Source organism: Physella acuta, unplaced genomic scaffold (genome assembly GCF_028476545.2).
Source record: "Physella acuta isolate Inbredline_101_S28 unplaced genomic scaffold, ASM2847654v3 ptg000037l, whole genome shotgun sequence".
Classification (NCBI taxonomy): Eukaryota; Metazoa; Mollusca; class Gastropoda; family Physidae; genus Physella; species Physella acuta.
Window position 1 is genome coordinate 63,452 of NW_026731557.1, and position 19,339 is coordinate 82,790.

The window sequence follows — 19,339 nt, forward strand, 5'->3', positions numbered from 1 at the left end:
TAATTAAAAGAACTGGCAAAAAAAAATGTTGTTCTGTACATTTTGCAAGTATTTGCCTTGGTGTCACCCCCTAAATGGTATAACCCCCCGACCCGCCCTCGCTACGCCGAAACCTTTCGTATAAAAAAGTTGCTAAATGCGATAACGGGAAGTGGTGGGGGTTTTTTTTTTTTGGGTTGTTTCTGTTGCTTTGAATGACCATTAAGTAGAGTAGTGTTTTTCAGCAGTCTTCGCCAACAGTATGGCAGGCATGCAATTTGAGTATGATGAGGAAGGAGGGACGTTTTTTTATTTCTTGCTTTCATTTTGGGCCTTACTGCTTATCCCTGCAACATACTTTTTGTGGCCGTCTAAACAAAAAACAGGTAACTATTGAAAATCGTGGTAGACATTCTAAATGTTGCGAATGTGATAAAATTGTTGATGATGTGTCAACATGAAAATATTTCCGAATCACCCACGGAATAATTAAAATAAAAAAAATCAAGTAAAACAGCGCTTTTTTTTTTCTCCAAAGATCTACACATTTTAACCTTTTTTAAATTATTGAAATAGAGTCTAATTATCAATGTTAACTTAAACTTAATTAACTAGATCTAGTTCTTCAGTGCCCCCATTCAGTCAACTGAACTTGTGGTTGATCTTTTACTTTACTAAATTACTAGATCTAGTAATAAGTTAACTCAACTTTACTGAGACTTTTACCAGTCTTATCCAGATGTTTATATTTTTTACAGAAATCTTACTAGATCTACTAATAGAAGAATGAACTAGATTAAATTGAACTGCATTTAGTTCAGAATAATAGACTATAGTGTGTTAGGGTCTAATATTATCTACTTACTACTTAGGCCTATAGTCTATAGTAATGAAAATTAAAAATAGTTAGTACTTGGGCTAGGTGAATGTGAAATATAATTCAATATAACTACTATTAGATTTTATATAGATCTAGTAAAGTTATACTATAATCTATCTTAAATAACGGGAAGAGGCTATTCCCCTTTGGCTGGGAATAGCCCTAAAGTAGTAAGGGGCCTAAGTAATATACTAATATGCCTATTCTCACTTGACTATCATTATCATTTTATGCAATAGAGGGCCTATATGACTGGGAATATCTTACTTTATTATGGGTAGTAGATTTTGAGAATGTTGCTATTTTTTATTATTATATTTTTAATTATTTATTCTTGTTTCCATCACAATTTTCAGTTGTTTACCCCCATAGCAGAGCATGCAAAAATTTAGGGCGCATCCCCCCCCCCCCTCTCTATAAATAATAATCGATAGTAGTAGTAAACATTATGTCGCAAGTGAAAATAAATGAAATACAATTAGCCTGTAAAATTGAAAACTGTTATTAAAATAAGAAGTAAAGTCACTCTTTATATTATGGAATAATAGCTGAAATAAATGTGGTGAAATTCAAAAGACTCTAACTTAGAGGGAAGCAAGTGTCTAATATCCAAACCTAGGTCATCTGGTGTGACAGCTGTACTCTCCTGTCCGACCCCATAGTCACTTTATTGAAATTTGTGAATATTAGTGCTATCTAAAGCAAAAGCAGGCATTGTTTTTAATAGCCTACATTTGTAAATGTAATTTAGTGTTGATTTATTTTTATTTTTTTGAATTAAAAATCTGTTTAGCAACTGATGACAAAAAGAGAAAATGTCAATGCATCCCATGTATACAAAAGCGAGAAGACATAGAAAGGGAAAAAGCTACTGTAAAGCCAACAGTAATGTAAGTTTCTTTTCATTGTCAATTTTTAAATAATAACTTCTGATTTTTTTTCCTACATCACATTTGTAAATTATAGAAAATACAGTTTCAATTGTTTTGCATTTCCAGCAAAGTTGTTTTAGTGATTGGCTGGGTTGTCTTTGCTCTACTAGCATGGAAGGTGTCCATGATACAGTTAGATTATGTTGAATATGATCCCTTTTTAGAGCTCCAGATAGATCGAGTAAGTACTATTCTTATTTAGTCATGACTAAATTTACAATTAAAGATATATTTATTCACAGTGTACATCAATAGCCATTGTACTTTGGCTGTAACTGTGTTAAACACCAGCCAATTTTATCTGTTCCGTTTAGACAGTTTTTTGTTATATTTAGAGACATTTATGTTTAGGGTGCATCAACTGCAGAAATAAAAAAAGCCTACAGACAGTTGAGCAAAGTTTATCACCCTGACAGAGAAACTGGTGACCCCAAGAAATTCATGAGAATAGCAAAGGCTTATGCTGCGTGAGTGCACTCTTTTAGTTATCAATTTTAATTTTTATAAAAAAATATACATTATTAAGGTAACTTTGATTTAATAAAGCCTAATTTATTAAAAAACAAACCATGTTTTAATTCAGTCTCACAGATGAGGAATCTAGAAAAAATTGGGAGGAGTATGGCAATCCAGATGGGCCAGAAGGTAATTCTAACAAAACAAGAATTAGTATTTAAATAAATTAAAAATACAATAATGAACCCAATTTATTTTATCAATTTAGGTTAATTCTGTTATGTTACCTCTGTTTAAAGCTTGGAGCATTTAAAATTTTACCTTTTTAAGGAAATCCTATTTTTCTCTTTTGAGAATATAATATTTCTATGAGGAAAATTGAAAATGTAAATTTTAATTATTTTTTTTGTGGTAATATTTCTTTGATATTAACTTGAAACCACTTTTGATTTCTTGGCCAAAACATCCCATTTCAGAAATGTACAAAAATGCCCTAATTTTCTAGTGGTCTGCCTACTAACCTACTGCCTATTAACCTACTACTGTTTCCTTCACTTTTTTTTAGCCACAAGGTTTGGAATAGCCTTACCAAAATGGATTGTTGAAAGAGAAAATTCCATGTGGGTAAGTGAAGAAGACTCAGGCAGGGTATGATGCCTTACATTTTATTCTCTGTTCTCTTCAGATTTTTCTACTCTTTTGAAGATTTATTGTTTGGCTAATTCCTTATACACATTTTTAAATCAATTAAAATTTGGGAAAATTGGAGAATAAAAAAACCTTGTAGTCTGGCTAATACTAAAGTACATGTTTTAACCAAAATTACCAATTTCATTATTAAATTCTACAAAATTTTGTTTTATAGGTCTGAATGTTTTTGTGTGTATTTATTAAATGTTCTTATCTACATTTAAATTACATTTTAAATTTCGTAACAGGTCCTAGCAGTATATGGTCTTGTTTTTATGATCATCTTACCAGTTGTTGTGGTGAGTGAACACTTTACTAGAATGCAATATGAATAATTAGAAAAACCAAATATTAAGTAGTCTAATTTCTTAATGTATGGGACGGCGTGGCCTAGCTGTAACCCATGTTAGCCCTCATAGTGCTGACCACACTATCCCTTCATATGCTGTGGTCAAGAATAATACAAACTTTACTTCATCTACCCAATGAATTGCTAGGTCTAAAGAAGAAACTTTTTTTTTTTTCTTTTATTCTTGTATGTATCCTTTACCAAAGAGCATGTTCATCTATAAATAATTACTTGCCTATTCCAGGGTGTGTGGTGGTACCATTCCATCAAGTTCAGTGGTGATCAAGTGCTACTAGAGACCACCAAAATCTACTACCATTTCATTAGCAAGATGTCTAATATGATTCTTAAACGTAAGTTGTACCTGTCCCACTGAGCAATATTGACCAAAATTAAATTGAAAAAGTTGGTGTGTCCAATCCAACCCCATTTGCACTTAGTATAGCTAACTTGTTTGTGGGATCTAGTAATATTTTAAGTTCAAAATATTAGAGTTGAACATTTTATGTAATACATTCTGTAATTTGATGTACCACATTTCAACTTTTTTTTGAGTAAATATTTTTTTTTATTGAACAGGTGCAATTTTTGTTCTTGGATTATCATGTGAGTTTGATCATATGCATAATGCAGAAATTATTGAAAGGCCTACAGATAATGAAGAGTTGCCACTGGTAAGTGTTGTTGGACTAACAAGTAGCAAAAATGTTTTTGTTTTTTTTAAAATGTGAAAAATTATTGCAGTTATTAAATTAGTAAACAATTTCAAACTGTCAGTTTAGATTTTAAACTGTCTTCATCTGTCAACTTTTCAATACTTATATGCATAATACCAACTAAATATGATTTAGAAGTGCTTTTGTTGTTGACTTGTTGAAAAACACTTGTTTCCTGCTACAGTTATTAAAGCAGCTCCCTAATGTACAAGAGAAAGCTAGAGAGAGACCATATTGTGTTAAATCCAGAGCATTGCTACACGCCCATTTCCAGAGGCTCGAACTCAATCCTGATACATTAGGAGCAGGTCAGATTTTTTTCCTTTTCCTATCTTTTTTATTAGTTTAATATTTTTATGACTAACATTATTTTTTTAAGTTATCTTTCATCATGTTTATCTAATGTCTTTTGTTGTTCTGATCCAGATCAAAAGTATATACTGAAGAAGTGTCCCTATCTTATCAATGACATGGTGCACATATCGGCCAGCTTAGTTGCCATTGCTATGAACTCTGGACGAGGTAAAGTATGCATTTGATTCATGGTACCCGACATTCTACATGAGTTTAGTTTCATTTTTTTTAGTGTGTGTATTTGGTAATTATAAGATGATGATAGGTTTATTTTGAGTTTTTTTTTTTGCTAGTTGCTACACCCATTTCTTTTCCTTAACCCTAATACTTCCTGACTACAACAGTCAACTTTACCTAGCTAGCAGAAAAAAATACCTTGATACGATACTACTGTAATGTCCTTTTGGATATCTTAGGAGTACATTTTTTATTATCTCATTTCAAAATATTTTGAATAAAGTATGGTAGCTGATGAAGAAATAAGGTTTATAATTTTTTTTATTAATGCTAAATCTAGTTTAGTTGTTATGTCGTCTGAAATTAAACTTTTAAACATCCTTTATCATTTAGAATTCCTTTTTTCTTTTGTCATTCCTTTTTAAACAAAATAACAGCTATTTTGAGGTAATGAAAAAAAATTACCATAAAAAATGTGTTACTTTTTTCTCCTTTGTTGTTCGTTTTAAAAACATTATTTTGAGTAAATGAAAAAAAAGGGTTTATGTTTCTTTAGCCATTCCCTTTTTTTAATAATATTGAGTAACATTTGAGTACATAAAAAGCATCAACTCTATTGTTTCAGAATACTTTTTCTTTTTTGTCATTCCTGTTTTTAAAGAAACCACTGCTATTTAGTCAATGAAAACAACCACCATGAGCTCTATTGCTTGATGATTTCTGCCAGGTATCCAACCTCCCCGTCTTGAGTCTATAGAAAACATAATGAAGATGAGCCAAATGGTGGTCCAAGCACTGGATGAGAAATCCAGCCCCTTGCAGCAGCTGCCTCACATTACACCAGACCTCCTGAGACATTTCACAACCCGTAAGGTAATGTACGATAAGATGGCGTAACTATAGTTACTGTGCAGGTACCGTTTATGGTGGTATTTAAAAATTGTTTTCTTGCTCTAGAGGCTAACCTTACAGTCTATAGTGCAAGTGAAGTACGGTTCACCTGTTCCTGTGACCTTGGCTTTTGAAGGGATAGTGTGGTCAGTACTTTCCCTAATGTGAGTTAGGTACCAATCAGAGCTGGGTGGACTCAGGGACTGTCTATTGTCTCTAACCCAGATTCAAACTCCAGACTTTCAGATTAGCACTGGGATTTGGGTGTTGATTCATAACTGTTAATGTTGTTTAGGGACTCATCATTAGTGTTATGGTTAAATTCTGTTTTTTTTGGTGGTACTCGTTCTATAGAGTCCTTTCATATGACGTCACGTCCGTTCGTGATACCTACGCCCGCCGCCACATTGGTGTACACCAGATGTAAACACAATCAGCTGTTCACCAGCGCTGGACGTGTTCACCAGCGCTGGACGCGTTCACTGTGTGAAAAGAACCGCACCCGCGGAAAAGGAAAAATATGTTAAAAAACTTGAACTCTTAGGAATTGAAGATCCTTATACTGTTATTGACAGTTTCGTAGATAATATAAATATGTGGCCAAAATTTCTAAATAAAAATACTGTTAGTAATACTGTTTGCGTTTAGAGTTTAAGTAGACGAATCTGATCAAATGCAGTTCTCGATACTTTGTTTCACGTAAGGACAGTAAAATAATAAACTTCATTTTAATTATAAAAGATAACTATTAATAAAAGACAAAGTCAAAAGTAATAATAAGAAGAATAAGATCTAATAGTAGGCATAATAATAGTGTTTTAATACCTAGATCTAGAATCTAGCTCTAAACATGGCGTAAACAAAATTTGGACCACAGATCTAGATTCTGGATTTAGGGCGACTGACTCCGCTGGGTAGACATAGAATCTAGAATCTACTTCTTTACTTAAATTTAATTACAAAATTTAGATCTACATTCGATTCAAAATACACCCATAATAAATCAAAAGTAGTCATAATAGGCCTAATAAAGCATTTAATTGTCTCTAAGATCTAAAATCTCGCTCTATAATCTAATCATTTTTTTAGCAAACGAAATTTTCTGAAATTGAAATAGATTGTATGACTAGACTTAGATCTAGAATCTGCTACTTAAATTAAATTGTAAAAACTTTATACAAGCATGTAGATCTAGTTGATATTACTGTAGTAGAAGGCTTTAATAAATTACTAAGGCCTACCTACTTTGTTGTCTTTTTACAGCAATATGTATCTGATACTGGACTGAGTTTAATTAAATTCAAATTCATATATAGTAATTGGTCTACTAAGTTTTTGTAGCCTAGTAGTACAATCTAGATCATACCAGCCAACAACAAATAACCACATTATTATTATTATTTTGGTTAATGATTAGGCTATTTTTTTAATCCACTGTTTATAAAAGAAACAAATCAAGCTAGAAACGTTATAAGTGAGATGGTTTAGAATAATAACAATGGACCCAGTCTACAATTGATACAATTGCAGGTCTACATAGGGCCTACAGTCTAGTAGTTTAAAGTAGGCACCTAGTGTGTAGCTAGTATACTAGTGTGTAGCTGTCCAGAGTTAAGATTCTTAATGCCTTAATGCTTTCCCCTGATAAGCCATGTGTGCTATAAATGACATAACATGACATCGAGGTGAGAAATGTTGAGGGGAGAGCAGTGGGACTTTCCCCTTTGTTCTCCCTGCTGGGCCCTGAGGGTCAAAATTATAGAAGAAATACTTTCTCTGTGGGGCTGGGTATCACGGAGGTGAGACATTTTCAGGGGAGGGCAGGGCAGACTCCTCTTTGGTTTTATTGTGGGCTAGATACAGGTGGCGGCTGGCCACCATGAGGGTTGAACATCAGTATTAATGTGTCTGATCACTTCCCTGCTGGATTATAAGGTCTTAAATTGTATAACATGCTACCCAGATTGGTTATTACCCATGGATTATATTAGTCGTTGAAGTGTGGGTTTGGTAGAAGTTAAGTGGTCTCACGTTTGCTACAGTAGATAACCTATAATATATTACTGCATTTGATCAGATTCGTCTACTTAAACTCTAAACGCAAACGGTATTACTAACAGTATTTTTATTTAGAAATTTCGGCCACATATTTATATTATCCACGAAACTGTCAATAACTGTATAAGGATCTTCAATTCCTAAGAGTTCAAGTTTTTTAACATATTTTTCCTTTTCCGCGGGCGCGATTCTTTACATACGGTGAACACGTCTAGCGCTGGTGAACACGTCCAGCGCTGGTGAACAGCTGATTGTGTTTACATCTGGTGTTCACCACTGTGGCGGCGGGCGTAGGTATCACGTGATTTAGGTCACGTGTTTGCAAGGACTCTATTATGTAGATATGACTTGTTTAATTTTTTTGGTACTAATTCTGTTATGTAGATATGACTTATTTAATTTTTGTGATACTAATTCTTTTATGTAGGCTTATCATCTAGACTTTAATGAACTATTTATGAATTCTGAAAAAAAAATTAACTACTTTTTTCACAATGCAGCGGGATATAAGACACATTAGGGACTTTGTGAGTATGGATGATGAAGACAGGCGGTCAATGCTTCGTAGCCTTACAGATAATGAGTACTGTGATGTAATGACAGTGTGTGCACAGATGCCGTATGTTGAAATGACCGTCAAAACTGAAGGTAACTCCTAGTTTTAGATTAAATTTTCTGTTTTGGGTAGGCTTGCACTGATTCAATAAGTTACAATACTGTGAATCGTAAAGTAAATCTTTAAAGTACTCTGATGTGTTGTTACAGTTGTTATGGCATTGTGGTGGTGATACTTATTTGAAAATAAAATCACTAAATAATACAGACTATCAGAAAAGATAAACTAAAACTGACAAGCAAGTAAATAATTAAAAAACGTTGAGGCAATCACAAATGAATCGGGGTCTACTTTTTTCATTAGCAGCAAAGTTTAATCATCAAATATTGGCTTAGGTTAAAATTTTGTTTTCTTGAAATTTGTTTCTAAATAGATGGATCTTATTTTCATTTTCTCCACAATCCCCTGTATATGATCTGAATCATACATTAAATCTTATATATTTTATTTTACATATAATCTCAATCTGTCATTGTTTTTTTCTAATTCATTTTCATGTTTGATTTTTTTTTACTATTATTAAAATAATTCACGCGTGATTCAACAAAGTTTCTGTGATGCTTTCATCAATGTAGTGCTTGATGAGGAAGACTCAGCCATAACAGCTGGCTCTATTGTGACAGTGACAGTGTATCTGGTGCGCAAGGACATGGGTGAAATGTTTGATAAGCAGATAGTTATACCAGCCATTGGAGAGGAGGTGACGGAGAACACAGAGGAGGCTGAGAATGAGGAGCATGAGGAGAATGAGGACAGGGAAGTTGAGGACAAGCAGGTACAGAAATCCAACCTTTTCATTTAATGTATTTAAATAGTGATTTTATTTTAGTTTTCTTTTCATGTATTTCAATTAGGGTTGTTTGTAGCTATAAAAAGAGTTAGGACAGTGATAAAATCAATAAAATTGCTTTAAATAACCCTCGTAGCATTCTTGAAGAATTGCCTAATTATAACTTTTCAGTCTAAGCATTTGAATTGTCATATACTTAACTAAACACTTGATATATATGCCAACAAATACATTCGATTTGCAAAATAAGCTTTTTTTTTTAAACAGCCGATAATTTTTTAAACTTTTATAACTAGTGGTGTATTCATTTATTTACTTTTTTTATTACTTTGAGTGAAAATAATCATCAAAGTTAAAAGATTTTTATTACTGAAATTTGAGCAAAAATAATTATTAAAGTTAAAAGATTTAAAGGGGTCGGCGTGGTCGAGTCGGTAAAGCTCATGGTTGCTAAACCGAAAAGTCTCGAGTTCGAACCCTCGGGCAGATGAGGCTCGTTAGCTGGGGACAGCCGCTATTCTAGGAGAGACAACTCCAAAATCAAACAACTGCTGCCTTGTAGTTTGTTCCTGGTTGGACAAAGGCTATGGAAGCAAATCCAAAAAGAAAAGCAGGCTGAAATCGGAGTAAATGGCCTCAATGGCGCATAACCAGTTGACATGTATCCTTAATTGTGATGGAGACGTGGTCGAGTCGGCAAAAGCTCATGGTTGATAAATTCGAAAAAGTTTCGAGTTCAAACCCTCTGGCAGATAAGGCTTGATCCCCTCCAACACTAAAAATTAAGAAAGAAGAAGAAGAAGAAAAGATTTAACTGAAACATGGGACAATCTTTATACAATTGTTTGTAAATGTCGATGTGATTTTGACAGGGAGATCAAGCTGGCCAGGTGGACAGCAAAGCTAAAGGCTGGGATAAAAACAAGAAAGGTAAAAAGAAGGCAGGAAAGGTGAAGGCAAAGAAGGCAAAGCAGGTGTATCAGTGGAAGGCTGCTGCACAAGCCAAGGCAGAGACAGTGAAAGCAGCTCCAGGGGTGAGTATGGCGATGTTACACTGTGCGGGGGGGGGGGGGGGGGGGGGAAGGGGGTTTGTATGGCAGCATGGTGGTGTTACACTGTGGGGGGTTTGTATGGTGTTTGTACAGGAGTGGGGTTTGTATAGGAGTGGGGTTTGTATGATGTTGGTATATGAGAGGGGTTTGTATGATGTTGGTATATGAGATGGGTTTGTATGATGTTGGTATATGAGATGGGTTTGTATGATGTTGGTATATGAGAGGGGTTTGTATGATGTTGGTATATGAGAGGGGTTTGTATGATGTTGGTATATGAGAGGGGTTTGTATGATGTTGGTATATGAGAGGGGTTTTGCATGATGTTGGTATATGAGATGGGTTTGTATGATGTTGGTATATGAGAGGGGTTTGTATGATGTTGGTATATGAGAGGGGTTTTGCATGATGTTGGTATATGAGATGGGTTTGTATGATGTTGGTATATGAGAGGGGTTTGTATGATGTTGGTATATGAGAGGGGTTTTGCATGATGTTGGTATATGAGATGGGTTTGTATGATGTTGGTATATGAGAGGGGTTTTGCATGATGTTGGTATATGAGAGGGGTTTGTATGATGTTGGTATATGAGAGGGGTTTTGCATGATGTTGGTATATGAGATGGGTTTGTATGATGTTGGTATATGAGAGGGGTTTGTATGATGTTGGTATATGAGAGGGGTTTTGCATGATGTTGGTATATGAGATGGGTTTGTATGATGTTGGTATATGAGAGGGGTTTTGCATGATGTTGGTATATGAGATGGGTTTGTATGATGTTGGTATATGAGAGGGGTTTTGCATGATGTTGGTATATGAGAGGGGTTTGTATGATGTTAGTATATGAGAGGGGTTTGTATGATGTTGGTATATGAGAGGGGTTTTGCATGATGTTGGTATATGAGATGGGTTTGTATGATGTTGGTATATGAGAGGGGTTTTGCATGATGTTGGTATATGAGATGGGTTTGTATGATGTTGGTATATGAGAGGGGTTTTGCATGATGTTGGTATATGAGAGGGGTTTGTATGATGTTAGTATATGAGAGGGGTTTTGCATGATGTTGGTATATGAGAGGGGTTTTGCATGATGTTGGTATATGAGAGGGGTTTGTATGGTGTTGGTATATGAGAGGGGTTTGTATGATGTTGGTATATGAGAAGGGTTTTGCATGATGTTGGTATATGAGAGGGGTTTTGCATGATGTTGGTATATGAGAGGGGTTTTGCATGATGTTGGTTTATGAGAGGGGTTTGTATGGTGTTGGTATATGAGAGGGGTTTGTATGGTGATCATATGCTGTAGGGCTTCGTAAGGTGATCATGTACTGTAGGGTTTTGTATGGTGTTCATATGCTGTAGGGGTTTGTATGGTGTTCATGGACTAAGTTTGTTATGAAAATGTTCATAGTGCAAAGTATCATGAAACAAAACTCATAACATAATCTGCACAGTTAAACCTATTCTACTTACTAGTATTGTCCCACTGAGTTCTTACTAAAAAAAGCATTGTTAAGTTTAGAAGGGTAGTGCTGGTAAAATTTTCATATAGAATAATGACATTCTTTAGTAACAGTATTAAGGGGATGGCATGGTCTAGTGTAGAACCTTTGATTGTTCATCCAGCAGTCTCCTATTTGATCCACCAGGAAAATGGTAAGATCCTGCCTAATGGAAATAGATTCTGTGCCCTTTTGCAGTCATCTTAGGTTAAGAGCATTATTCAAGCTGGTTATGCTTAAATAGGAGTGAGAGTAACAGCTCATTACACACCATCTTGCTGTCAGCATCTAGTGAAATGGATACCATTTTTATCTGTTAAACCCCACTTTTCTGATGCAGTGAAATTAGTTAGCTTTGCTTAAATCTGTATGCCTGAAGACATTAGAATGTCTATGCAATACGCCATAGCAAATGTAATTCTGAACACGTATTTACAAGTTGCCTATGATTATAGATGACTTTGTAACTACACCGTAAAATGGCATAACTTATTTTATTTAAACTTACATTTTCTTTATTCTTCTTGTTTTTAATTTACAAACAGAAGACAAACTCAGAATCCTCTGATTCACCCAAAGCAATAAAACCTCCAAAATCTGAGAAGAAAGAAAAGAGTACAGAGGACAAAGAGGAAGCATCAGATGATGGGAACAATGCTACAGAAGATGAGGAAGAGGAGAAGCAGGAGAGCCAGCCTGAAGAAAAATCAAAACCTAAAAAAGACGACGGTGACGAAGAGGACGACTGGGACAGTTACAAGATGGAATCAAAGAAAGAGAACTCACTAGACACAAAACTGAAAGAGAGCCATTTAGTGCATTGCCCTTACTTTCCAGGGGTATGGCTAATTGTCATTTCATTTTCATCATTAGATTTTTCTATTATTTTCTGTAATTGAATATTTATGTTTGCTGAATTGCCTACAGCATGCTTACATTTGAAAAATACTAAAATCATTTAAAAGAAATGACAAAAATGCAATTTTTAAAATATTTATATTACCTTCTGTGGGACTGATGTCGAGCGGTAGTGTGCTCAACTGCTAACCCAAAGAGCATTAAATTCGGATCCCAAATTTGAGTCTGTAATATCTCATCCTGTTCTGATTGGTACCTGAATTCCATTGGGGAATGTAAAGGCGGCTGGGCAAAGTACTGAGGTTACAGAAACAGATCAACTCTACATCATCTGCCCTATGCTTTGTGATGTCATAAATGGGCGCTTTCTTATATATATTATTATCTATATATATAATTCTCTTCTGGGAGCCGTTAGAAAACAAGCTGCAAGCTCGCGCCTTGCAGTCCCCTCTCTTCCTCTCTATCGCTACCCCCCCCCCCCCCCCCCCCTCACATGGTCAGGTGAGTTGTAGTTCACGCTAGGCCTAAATGTTTACAAAACAATCGTAGAGTCGGGTTTGGTGACGGCTATTAGGGGCAGATAATTCAGTTTGAAACTATTTTAAACTTAGAGGAGGTAACTAAGAGGAGGCTGCTTTTCCTGGGGGGGGTGGGAATGGGGGTTTAGTGTTTTAAAGCAAATATTTTCGGTGACAGCATTGGTACTGTCGAATTCACAAATTATGAATTACTGAAATGTAGGAAAAACAACTAAATAGCGGCGTATGATACGCCACGGGTCGGCTCGTATTTAATATTATGTATTCCATCAATGTGCCTCCATAATGTGTGATTAGTACACTTTTATGCTAGTATAAATGAAATGTATCCAACCATTAAAAGTAGACTGTATTCTTTTTCTTTATCACGTAGGAGAAGCAAGAAGCTTGGTGGGTGTATGTTGCTGAAAGAAAACGTCACTTATTAATTACGGCACCCGTCCATGTATGTAGTTTAAAGAAAGAAGAAGAGGTAGGAACTATTTTGTAATTTCAATACGTAATAGAATGTAGACATCTGGGATTTTAACCTTATTAATGTAGTTTCTTGCTTAAAGACGATTTTTTGAAGTCTTATATGCACAGTTACATTATACATAGTATGTATCATTTGTATTTACAATAATTTATACAGGACATATACAAATTTGATTTTTTCCTTTAAAGATTCAACTGAAATTCTCCGCACCTCAAAAGCCTGGGCACTACCAGTATTCAGTCCACCTTCGATCAGACTCTTATTTTGTTGATTTTGACCAGTCCCATGTTATAAAGGTGAGTGCAACTGTCTCCATCTATCCTTTTCTCTCTTAGGTGACTTAGAATTACAGCTGCACAGTGGTAGAGGAAAAAACATTTTTTGTACCCAGAATTCTTAATGAGTGTTATTTTTTAACAACTTTTTTTAACTTAGCAGTTTTTTATAAGTTTTGTGTTAGGTGTATTGTTAATATCCGAATTTGCTATGAAAAATCAATAGTAACAAGTTAATTGCTACAAAACTACAACACTTTATTCAGACATGATCATCCAAGCTAAAATTTGTTTTAACTTTTAAAAGAAAGCCAAAATGAAAAAAAAAAATTTATGTTGACTTTATTTCAAATAAAATTATAAATCTTTTAGTCCAAACATTTATGGTCCGTGGTTTCTCTGTTTCCTATTTGATATCCATGTTGTTTTCAATAGTTGGAGGTACAAGAAGCTAAAGTTGTCAAGGATCATCCTCAGTGGGATATCTCAGAGGATGAGGATGAAAAAGACAAAGATAATGAGGAGGATGAGTCCGAGGATGAAGACTCAGATTACAGCTCGGAGGAATCTGAATAACCAGCGCCCATTGCCATTGTTATGTTAATAAACTCTGAGAACATTTATTTATCTTGGAGAGTTCCATTGTGGATTTTTAAAAAAAATTTATCTGCCCTAACCTTGAACAACATTTAACTTTTTAAAAAAAGTGTTAGCCATTTCATTTTCAATATCTTCCTCACAAATTTTTATCAGAATATTTCGTTAAGTATGACAGCATAGGTTACTTTCTCTGTGTTAAAAAAAAAATCAGGGTATTTTATGGAAGCTCATAAGTAATTCTTTTGGTCTGGCATTCCTTTAAAATCAACACACTTGCCTGGTTGGCCATCATATCTGACATGTTTTGTGCTGTTTTTATTTCTATATTGCTAAATGTACAAAAAAAAGAACATACATTTAAATTTTTTTCCCATGTTTTTAATAATTTTTGTGTGTGTGCTAATTATAATTTTTTTTGCTGGGATCACCGGTAAGTTTCTCTGTTAAAAAGAAAAAAAGTGATAAGTTTTAATCTTCAATTTGTCTGTGTATATTTTATTTATTAACTAATAAGGTGTTGAAGTTTGTTAAAAATATAGCATTTTAGTCAACTGTGTTCCTCACATGAGACTTGTGTAGATCAGGCATTACAAATTTACATTTTTTTTTCCTGTAACTTACTACTTACATTTTGTTATGATTTCTGTTAAACATTTCATAAATTTTTTTCCTTCAAATTCTGTTATTTCAAAAGGAAATTTTAATCCATTATCAGTGTGTGGTGTATTGAGTTTTTTAAATTGTAGTATTTGAACAAAATCAAATGTTACATTTTTATTATATTATAACAGCCGGGAGTGAAACTCCTGACATATTATTTAGCTAACATTCTAATTGATGGTCAGAGGTTATTGTTGCTAAAACAGTTTTTTCAAAAGTAGGATGAGGTAAGCGGAATGCTTCTGACCATTCAAGAGTTAGTGGTATAGCTAAGGATGCCCTGCTTCTAAAGAGACTAAAAGGGATATTCTCATTACTGCATAGCTGGGTATAAACTTAAATAGCTAAGTTGAGATTGTAGGTGGGCATTATGTCTTCTAGATTCTTCCCCCTCTCCTACATAGAAGACATAACACTGCCCATGTTATGAAGAGGATACTAGTCACTGCATTTAAGTCCTAAAACTTGTAATCTACTCTACTTCATGGACTCAAGAGGCATTGTCAGCTATTTCAGCACTCGTAGTAGAAAATCAAAATCGAATCTGTTGGATATTTAAAAAAGTATCTTTTAAAAAAAAAAAAAACTGCCTTATGTTATTTGTTTCATTTATCGTAAACTGACATTTGAAATTTTCAAAGAGAATTTTTTTTCTACCCAGCATTAGATTAGACTTGTCACGAGACTGCAAACTATTCTGCAAATCTCCTTTGATTGGAAACTGTTAGTTGATGCTTGTGGAACAAAAAATATTTTAAACAACATTTATAAACTGGAATCAGGGATTATCTATGTTGAGCATGTCACAGACTCTCACTAAAAAATATTGAGTTGTCTATATACTGTATTCTGGCATATACGATGACAGGGTGTTAAAATTATAATATTAAATTTAGGATATACAAGATGACACCTGGAACATAAGATAATAAGATGATCTAACTTTTGAGTTGATATTCCAGGGTAAAATATGATAGTTTTTTTTTTACTTTTGACTCACCCCTTTGGACTCATCCATATGGACTCCATTTAGTCTCAAACTCCAAGTTTTGATATTTATTTAAAATGCATGATGAATTCTCAAAAGATTTCCTTAACTCTAAATAAAACTTCTCGTAGATCTAGTTTTATTGTTTAAAATTTTACCTTTGTTAATTGTCCTCTTAAAATTTTTTTTAGCTTCATTAATCCTACTACTACTACAATTTAGCTTTTATGGTTAAGGAAATAATTCTATTCATTTATGTGTAATGTGTTTTATTACATTTATTACACACCAAGAACAAGTGCATTTCTGAGTTTAAGTGTAATCCATGGGCATTAACTGAAACTATATTTAGTGGATAGTAAAATATGACAGAAACTTATATTAGTCAACATCATGATTTTTCTTAGAGTTTGAACAATTTATCATAACATATATTAAATTCACCTAAAAATAATAGGGATTTCTTCTTAAAATTTTCTGGTTTTTAATACTCCCAGAAATCAAAATGCTAAAACACTACTGAGTTTTTATCTTAATATCCTATTTAAATAATTGTATAATTGAAACTTATTTTTTAAAATTTTAAAATGTTATTTCCGAAATATTTGCATGGAAATCTTTCTTATTTTTGTTTTTCTTGAATTTTTGACCATGTAAACTATTTATTCTTTCCAAAAGACAAAAAGTGCAGAGCTATTCATGCTAATTGTAATTTTCTCTCTTCATAAGTTAAGTTGGCCTACTTACATGAAGCCTTTCATTTCTTCCTTGGAATAGGCTAAACCATACACGTTTTCTTTTGTTCATTGAAGAGCTGAACCATAACACAATGTTTTAATTAAGTATTCGTTTCTCTTTTCATTATTATTGATATGATACATCCTTCAACTTTTTTATAAGGCCAGTTAATACATTTTGCACATCCGTAAATTGAAAGAAATATACAATAGATTTTTAACAATAATCAATGCTACTTCACATTTTATGTTAATGATATGCCATCATTGAGTGAATTAGTGTAGCGAAACATTTTATAATTTTTTTTCTTCACAATCACAACACAGAAAGTTTAAAATATTTAATTTTTTAATTGTATGTTTTATTCAAGCACTACTAAACAATCCTTATTGATCTTTGATTATTATAATCAGACGGGAAAAACACAAGACTAAAGCTTTTTTTTTCAAGATAAGAATAAGATTCCTGAAAGGAAGTGACATTTTTTTTTTCGTTTCTTAATACAATAATAGAGCAAATATTTCTTTAAAAGTTATAATTCATTGTTACTTTTTAGAAACATTGTTACTTTGTAGTGACTTAAAAATAAAAATAATATTTCAAAACAAAATTTAAAGCAAGGGACTTGTGGAGGATGTTAGTAACTTTACTCAAGTGATCATTTATAACTAAATCTGTTGTTAAATAGTTAACACAAAAATGTATCACAACTGCCAACTTTTTGAAAATGTTCCATGTTTTAACTTCATGTTCTGTTGACATCCTGATGTGTGTATGTGTGGTTTATGTGGTACGTGATGTTTATCAATTGTTTTAAGGTTAGGGAACCGTTTTAGAAGGATGGCCTTATGGTTACGGTTTAATTAAATTTATCATACTATTGTTTAATTTATTTTGTCTGGTATGTCTGCTGGTGGAAGAGGCAGGAAAAAATGTCAATAGCCTAAATAAGAACTATTAAACTTTTAATTTGAAACTACGCAATTTCAATTTGTTGATTCAGTTAATTTTTTTATCTGAATGAGTACAATTTTCTTTGATAATTTGTATGCATTGTTTGATCATGTTACAAGACTTCATAATGGTTAAGTCATTAGTTACCCCAGTTTTTGCATCATACATTTAGATGTTAAATATAAGAAAATAACCTTTAAAAAAACACGATAGTAAGTATAGGTGTTATGTAGTTATTAAAAACAAAAGCCGAATAGATCTATAGGACTACTGCTGATTGATAACCATTTTAAAAGAAAGTTACAGCTAGAAGTGTTGTGTTCTTCGAGACAATTTGTTTAATTTATTATTATTAGTATCTTCTTCTTCTTTTGCCTTTCAGCTCCTAGTGGAGCACTGGTAATTTACAACTTCATTCTTTGCATTTTTGTACAGAGCTATTTTTTCCCCATTTATTTCCAACTCTTTCCAATAAAATTCAATCAATTTCTCTGCGTCAGGTATTTATGGGGCTACCTCTTTTATCTGATCCTTGTGGATTTCATGATATGCCATTGCTGGCAATACTTCTGGTTTATCCACGTATGGTCTATCCATCTCCATTTTCTTTTCCGATTTTCTTGTTTCACTAGGAATTGTTCTGCCCTTTCGCATACAGCTGTATTAGATCATTATTATTTGGGTCGCCCGTAGATCTAGAGACCACAATCCTGTTCATCCATGAAGTTGGTCTTGTTTAAATCCCCCAACATAAATTCAATTAATAACGCAGAAGAAGAAGATCATTAGACTACCATAAGCAATTAAGTCACATGCGCGAATAGTTTATTAAAGTAAACACGGAGCGCTTTTAAGCAGACGAAGTGTATGAATAAGTGATGTTGTTTTGAATGGTTGATACCTAATTCTAAATTTATATGTTCGAGTTCCACGCTTAATGCTCGTCTAGTGATGTCTTGTTTTCCAAGAATGTACCGCATCAACCTTCTCTTCCTTTTTTGTTATCTGACCTCTCGTTTGTCCTAAGAAGGTATCACGGACTTCATGTTGTATGCTAAATGTAAATCCAGATCCGTTACAGACCTGGTTAATCCAGTCATTTCGAGACGTTAGATCTTCTAAAGCCAGTGGCGTCTTCGTTACGACCGTACATTTCTCAGCTACTTGTTTCCGTGCTGGTAGTGTAGAATAAACAGATTTCTAAACTTCGTGTTATAACTGTAGTAAATACTCACGGGAACGCTGGAGTTGATTGTCTGAAATATTTCTCGCACGATGTTTAAAAAAAGGTAAATTTTGTCCAACTTCTTACCGATCGTAAACTCTGGTAGAAACAGACCCGTACCGTTGATTAGAATTTTAGGCGTGTTGCATATTAGATACACAGTGCAGATTAACACCATTTGTTGAATTATTAGAATTTCTTTTGTATTTATTGTAGCTTGAGGAAGGTCGTCATGTATTATATCATCATCCCTGTCTAAATTTGTCTTGTGTTTTATTGATGAGGTATGAAGATCCAAAGTTGTAAATTGTTTACTTTTCGCGACAGTCGTCAAAAATGTCCGACGAAACTGAACAGCTTTATTTAAGGATTTAGACATGGTGACGACACAAATGACTACGGCGGAGACGGTGAAGGCAGGGACCAAACAATCTCTTAACACCCAGATAACGTTGGTGGCCTGCTGGCGTGAGGGGGATATCCACAGCGTGATTCTCGTCGAGTTGGTCCTGGGATCCAACGCCGGTCTCATGCCGTTCAGAGCTAAAACAGGAGCTGAGCTCAGCAACGTCAGAACC

The 19,339-nt window shown here is 33.8% G+C and overlaps 1 protein-coding gene across 1 annotated transcript; it reads left to right on the plus strand.

The window, feature by feature from the left end:
• The first annotated feature begins 201 nt into the window (after positions 1–201).
• On the plus strand, positions 202–17,560 carry LOC131942867 (translocation protein SEC63 homolog). The gene is made up of 19 exons (XM_059302831.1): positions 202–365; positions 1,653–1,749; positions 1,858–1,972; positions 2,143–2,258; positions 2,375–2,436; positions 2,813–2,871; positions 3,186–3,236; positions 3,531–3,639; positions 3,866–3,960; positions 4,187–4,310; positions 4,429–4,524; positions 5,261–5,406; positions 7,983–8,130; positions 8,674–8,873; positions 9,761–9,922; positions 11,989–12,282; positions 13,217–13,315; positions 13,510–13,617; positions 14,032–17,560. Exons 1-19 carry the CDS (start codon positions 242–244, stop codon positions 14,170–14,172), a joined length of 2,346 nt encoding a protein of 781 aa, XP_059158814.1. The 5' UTR covers positions 202–241; the 3' UTR covers positions 14,173–17,560.
• The last annotated feature ends 1,779 nt before the right edge of the window (positions 17,561–19,339 follow it).

Bases quoted from the DNA above. Each gene is read 5' to 3' on its own strand.
- LOC131942867 (XM_059302831.1), top strand. From the start codon at position 242: ATGGCAGGCATGCAATTTGAGTATGATGAGGAAGGAGGGACGTTTTTT. The intron at 1,973-2,142 runs GTAAGTACTATT...ATTTATGTTTAG, and splicing joins TAGAGCTCCAGATAGATCGA to GGTGCATCAACTGCAGAAAT. The intron at 3,961-4,186 runs GTAAGTGTTGTT...TTCCTGCTACAG, and splicing joins ATAATGAAGAGTTGCCACTG to TTATTAAAGCAGCTCCCTAA.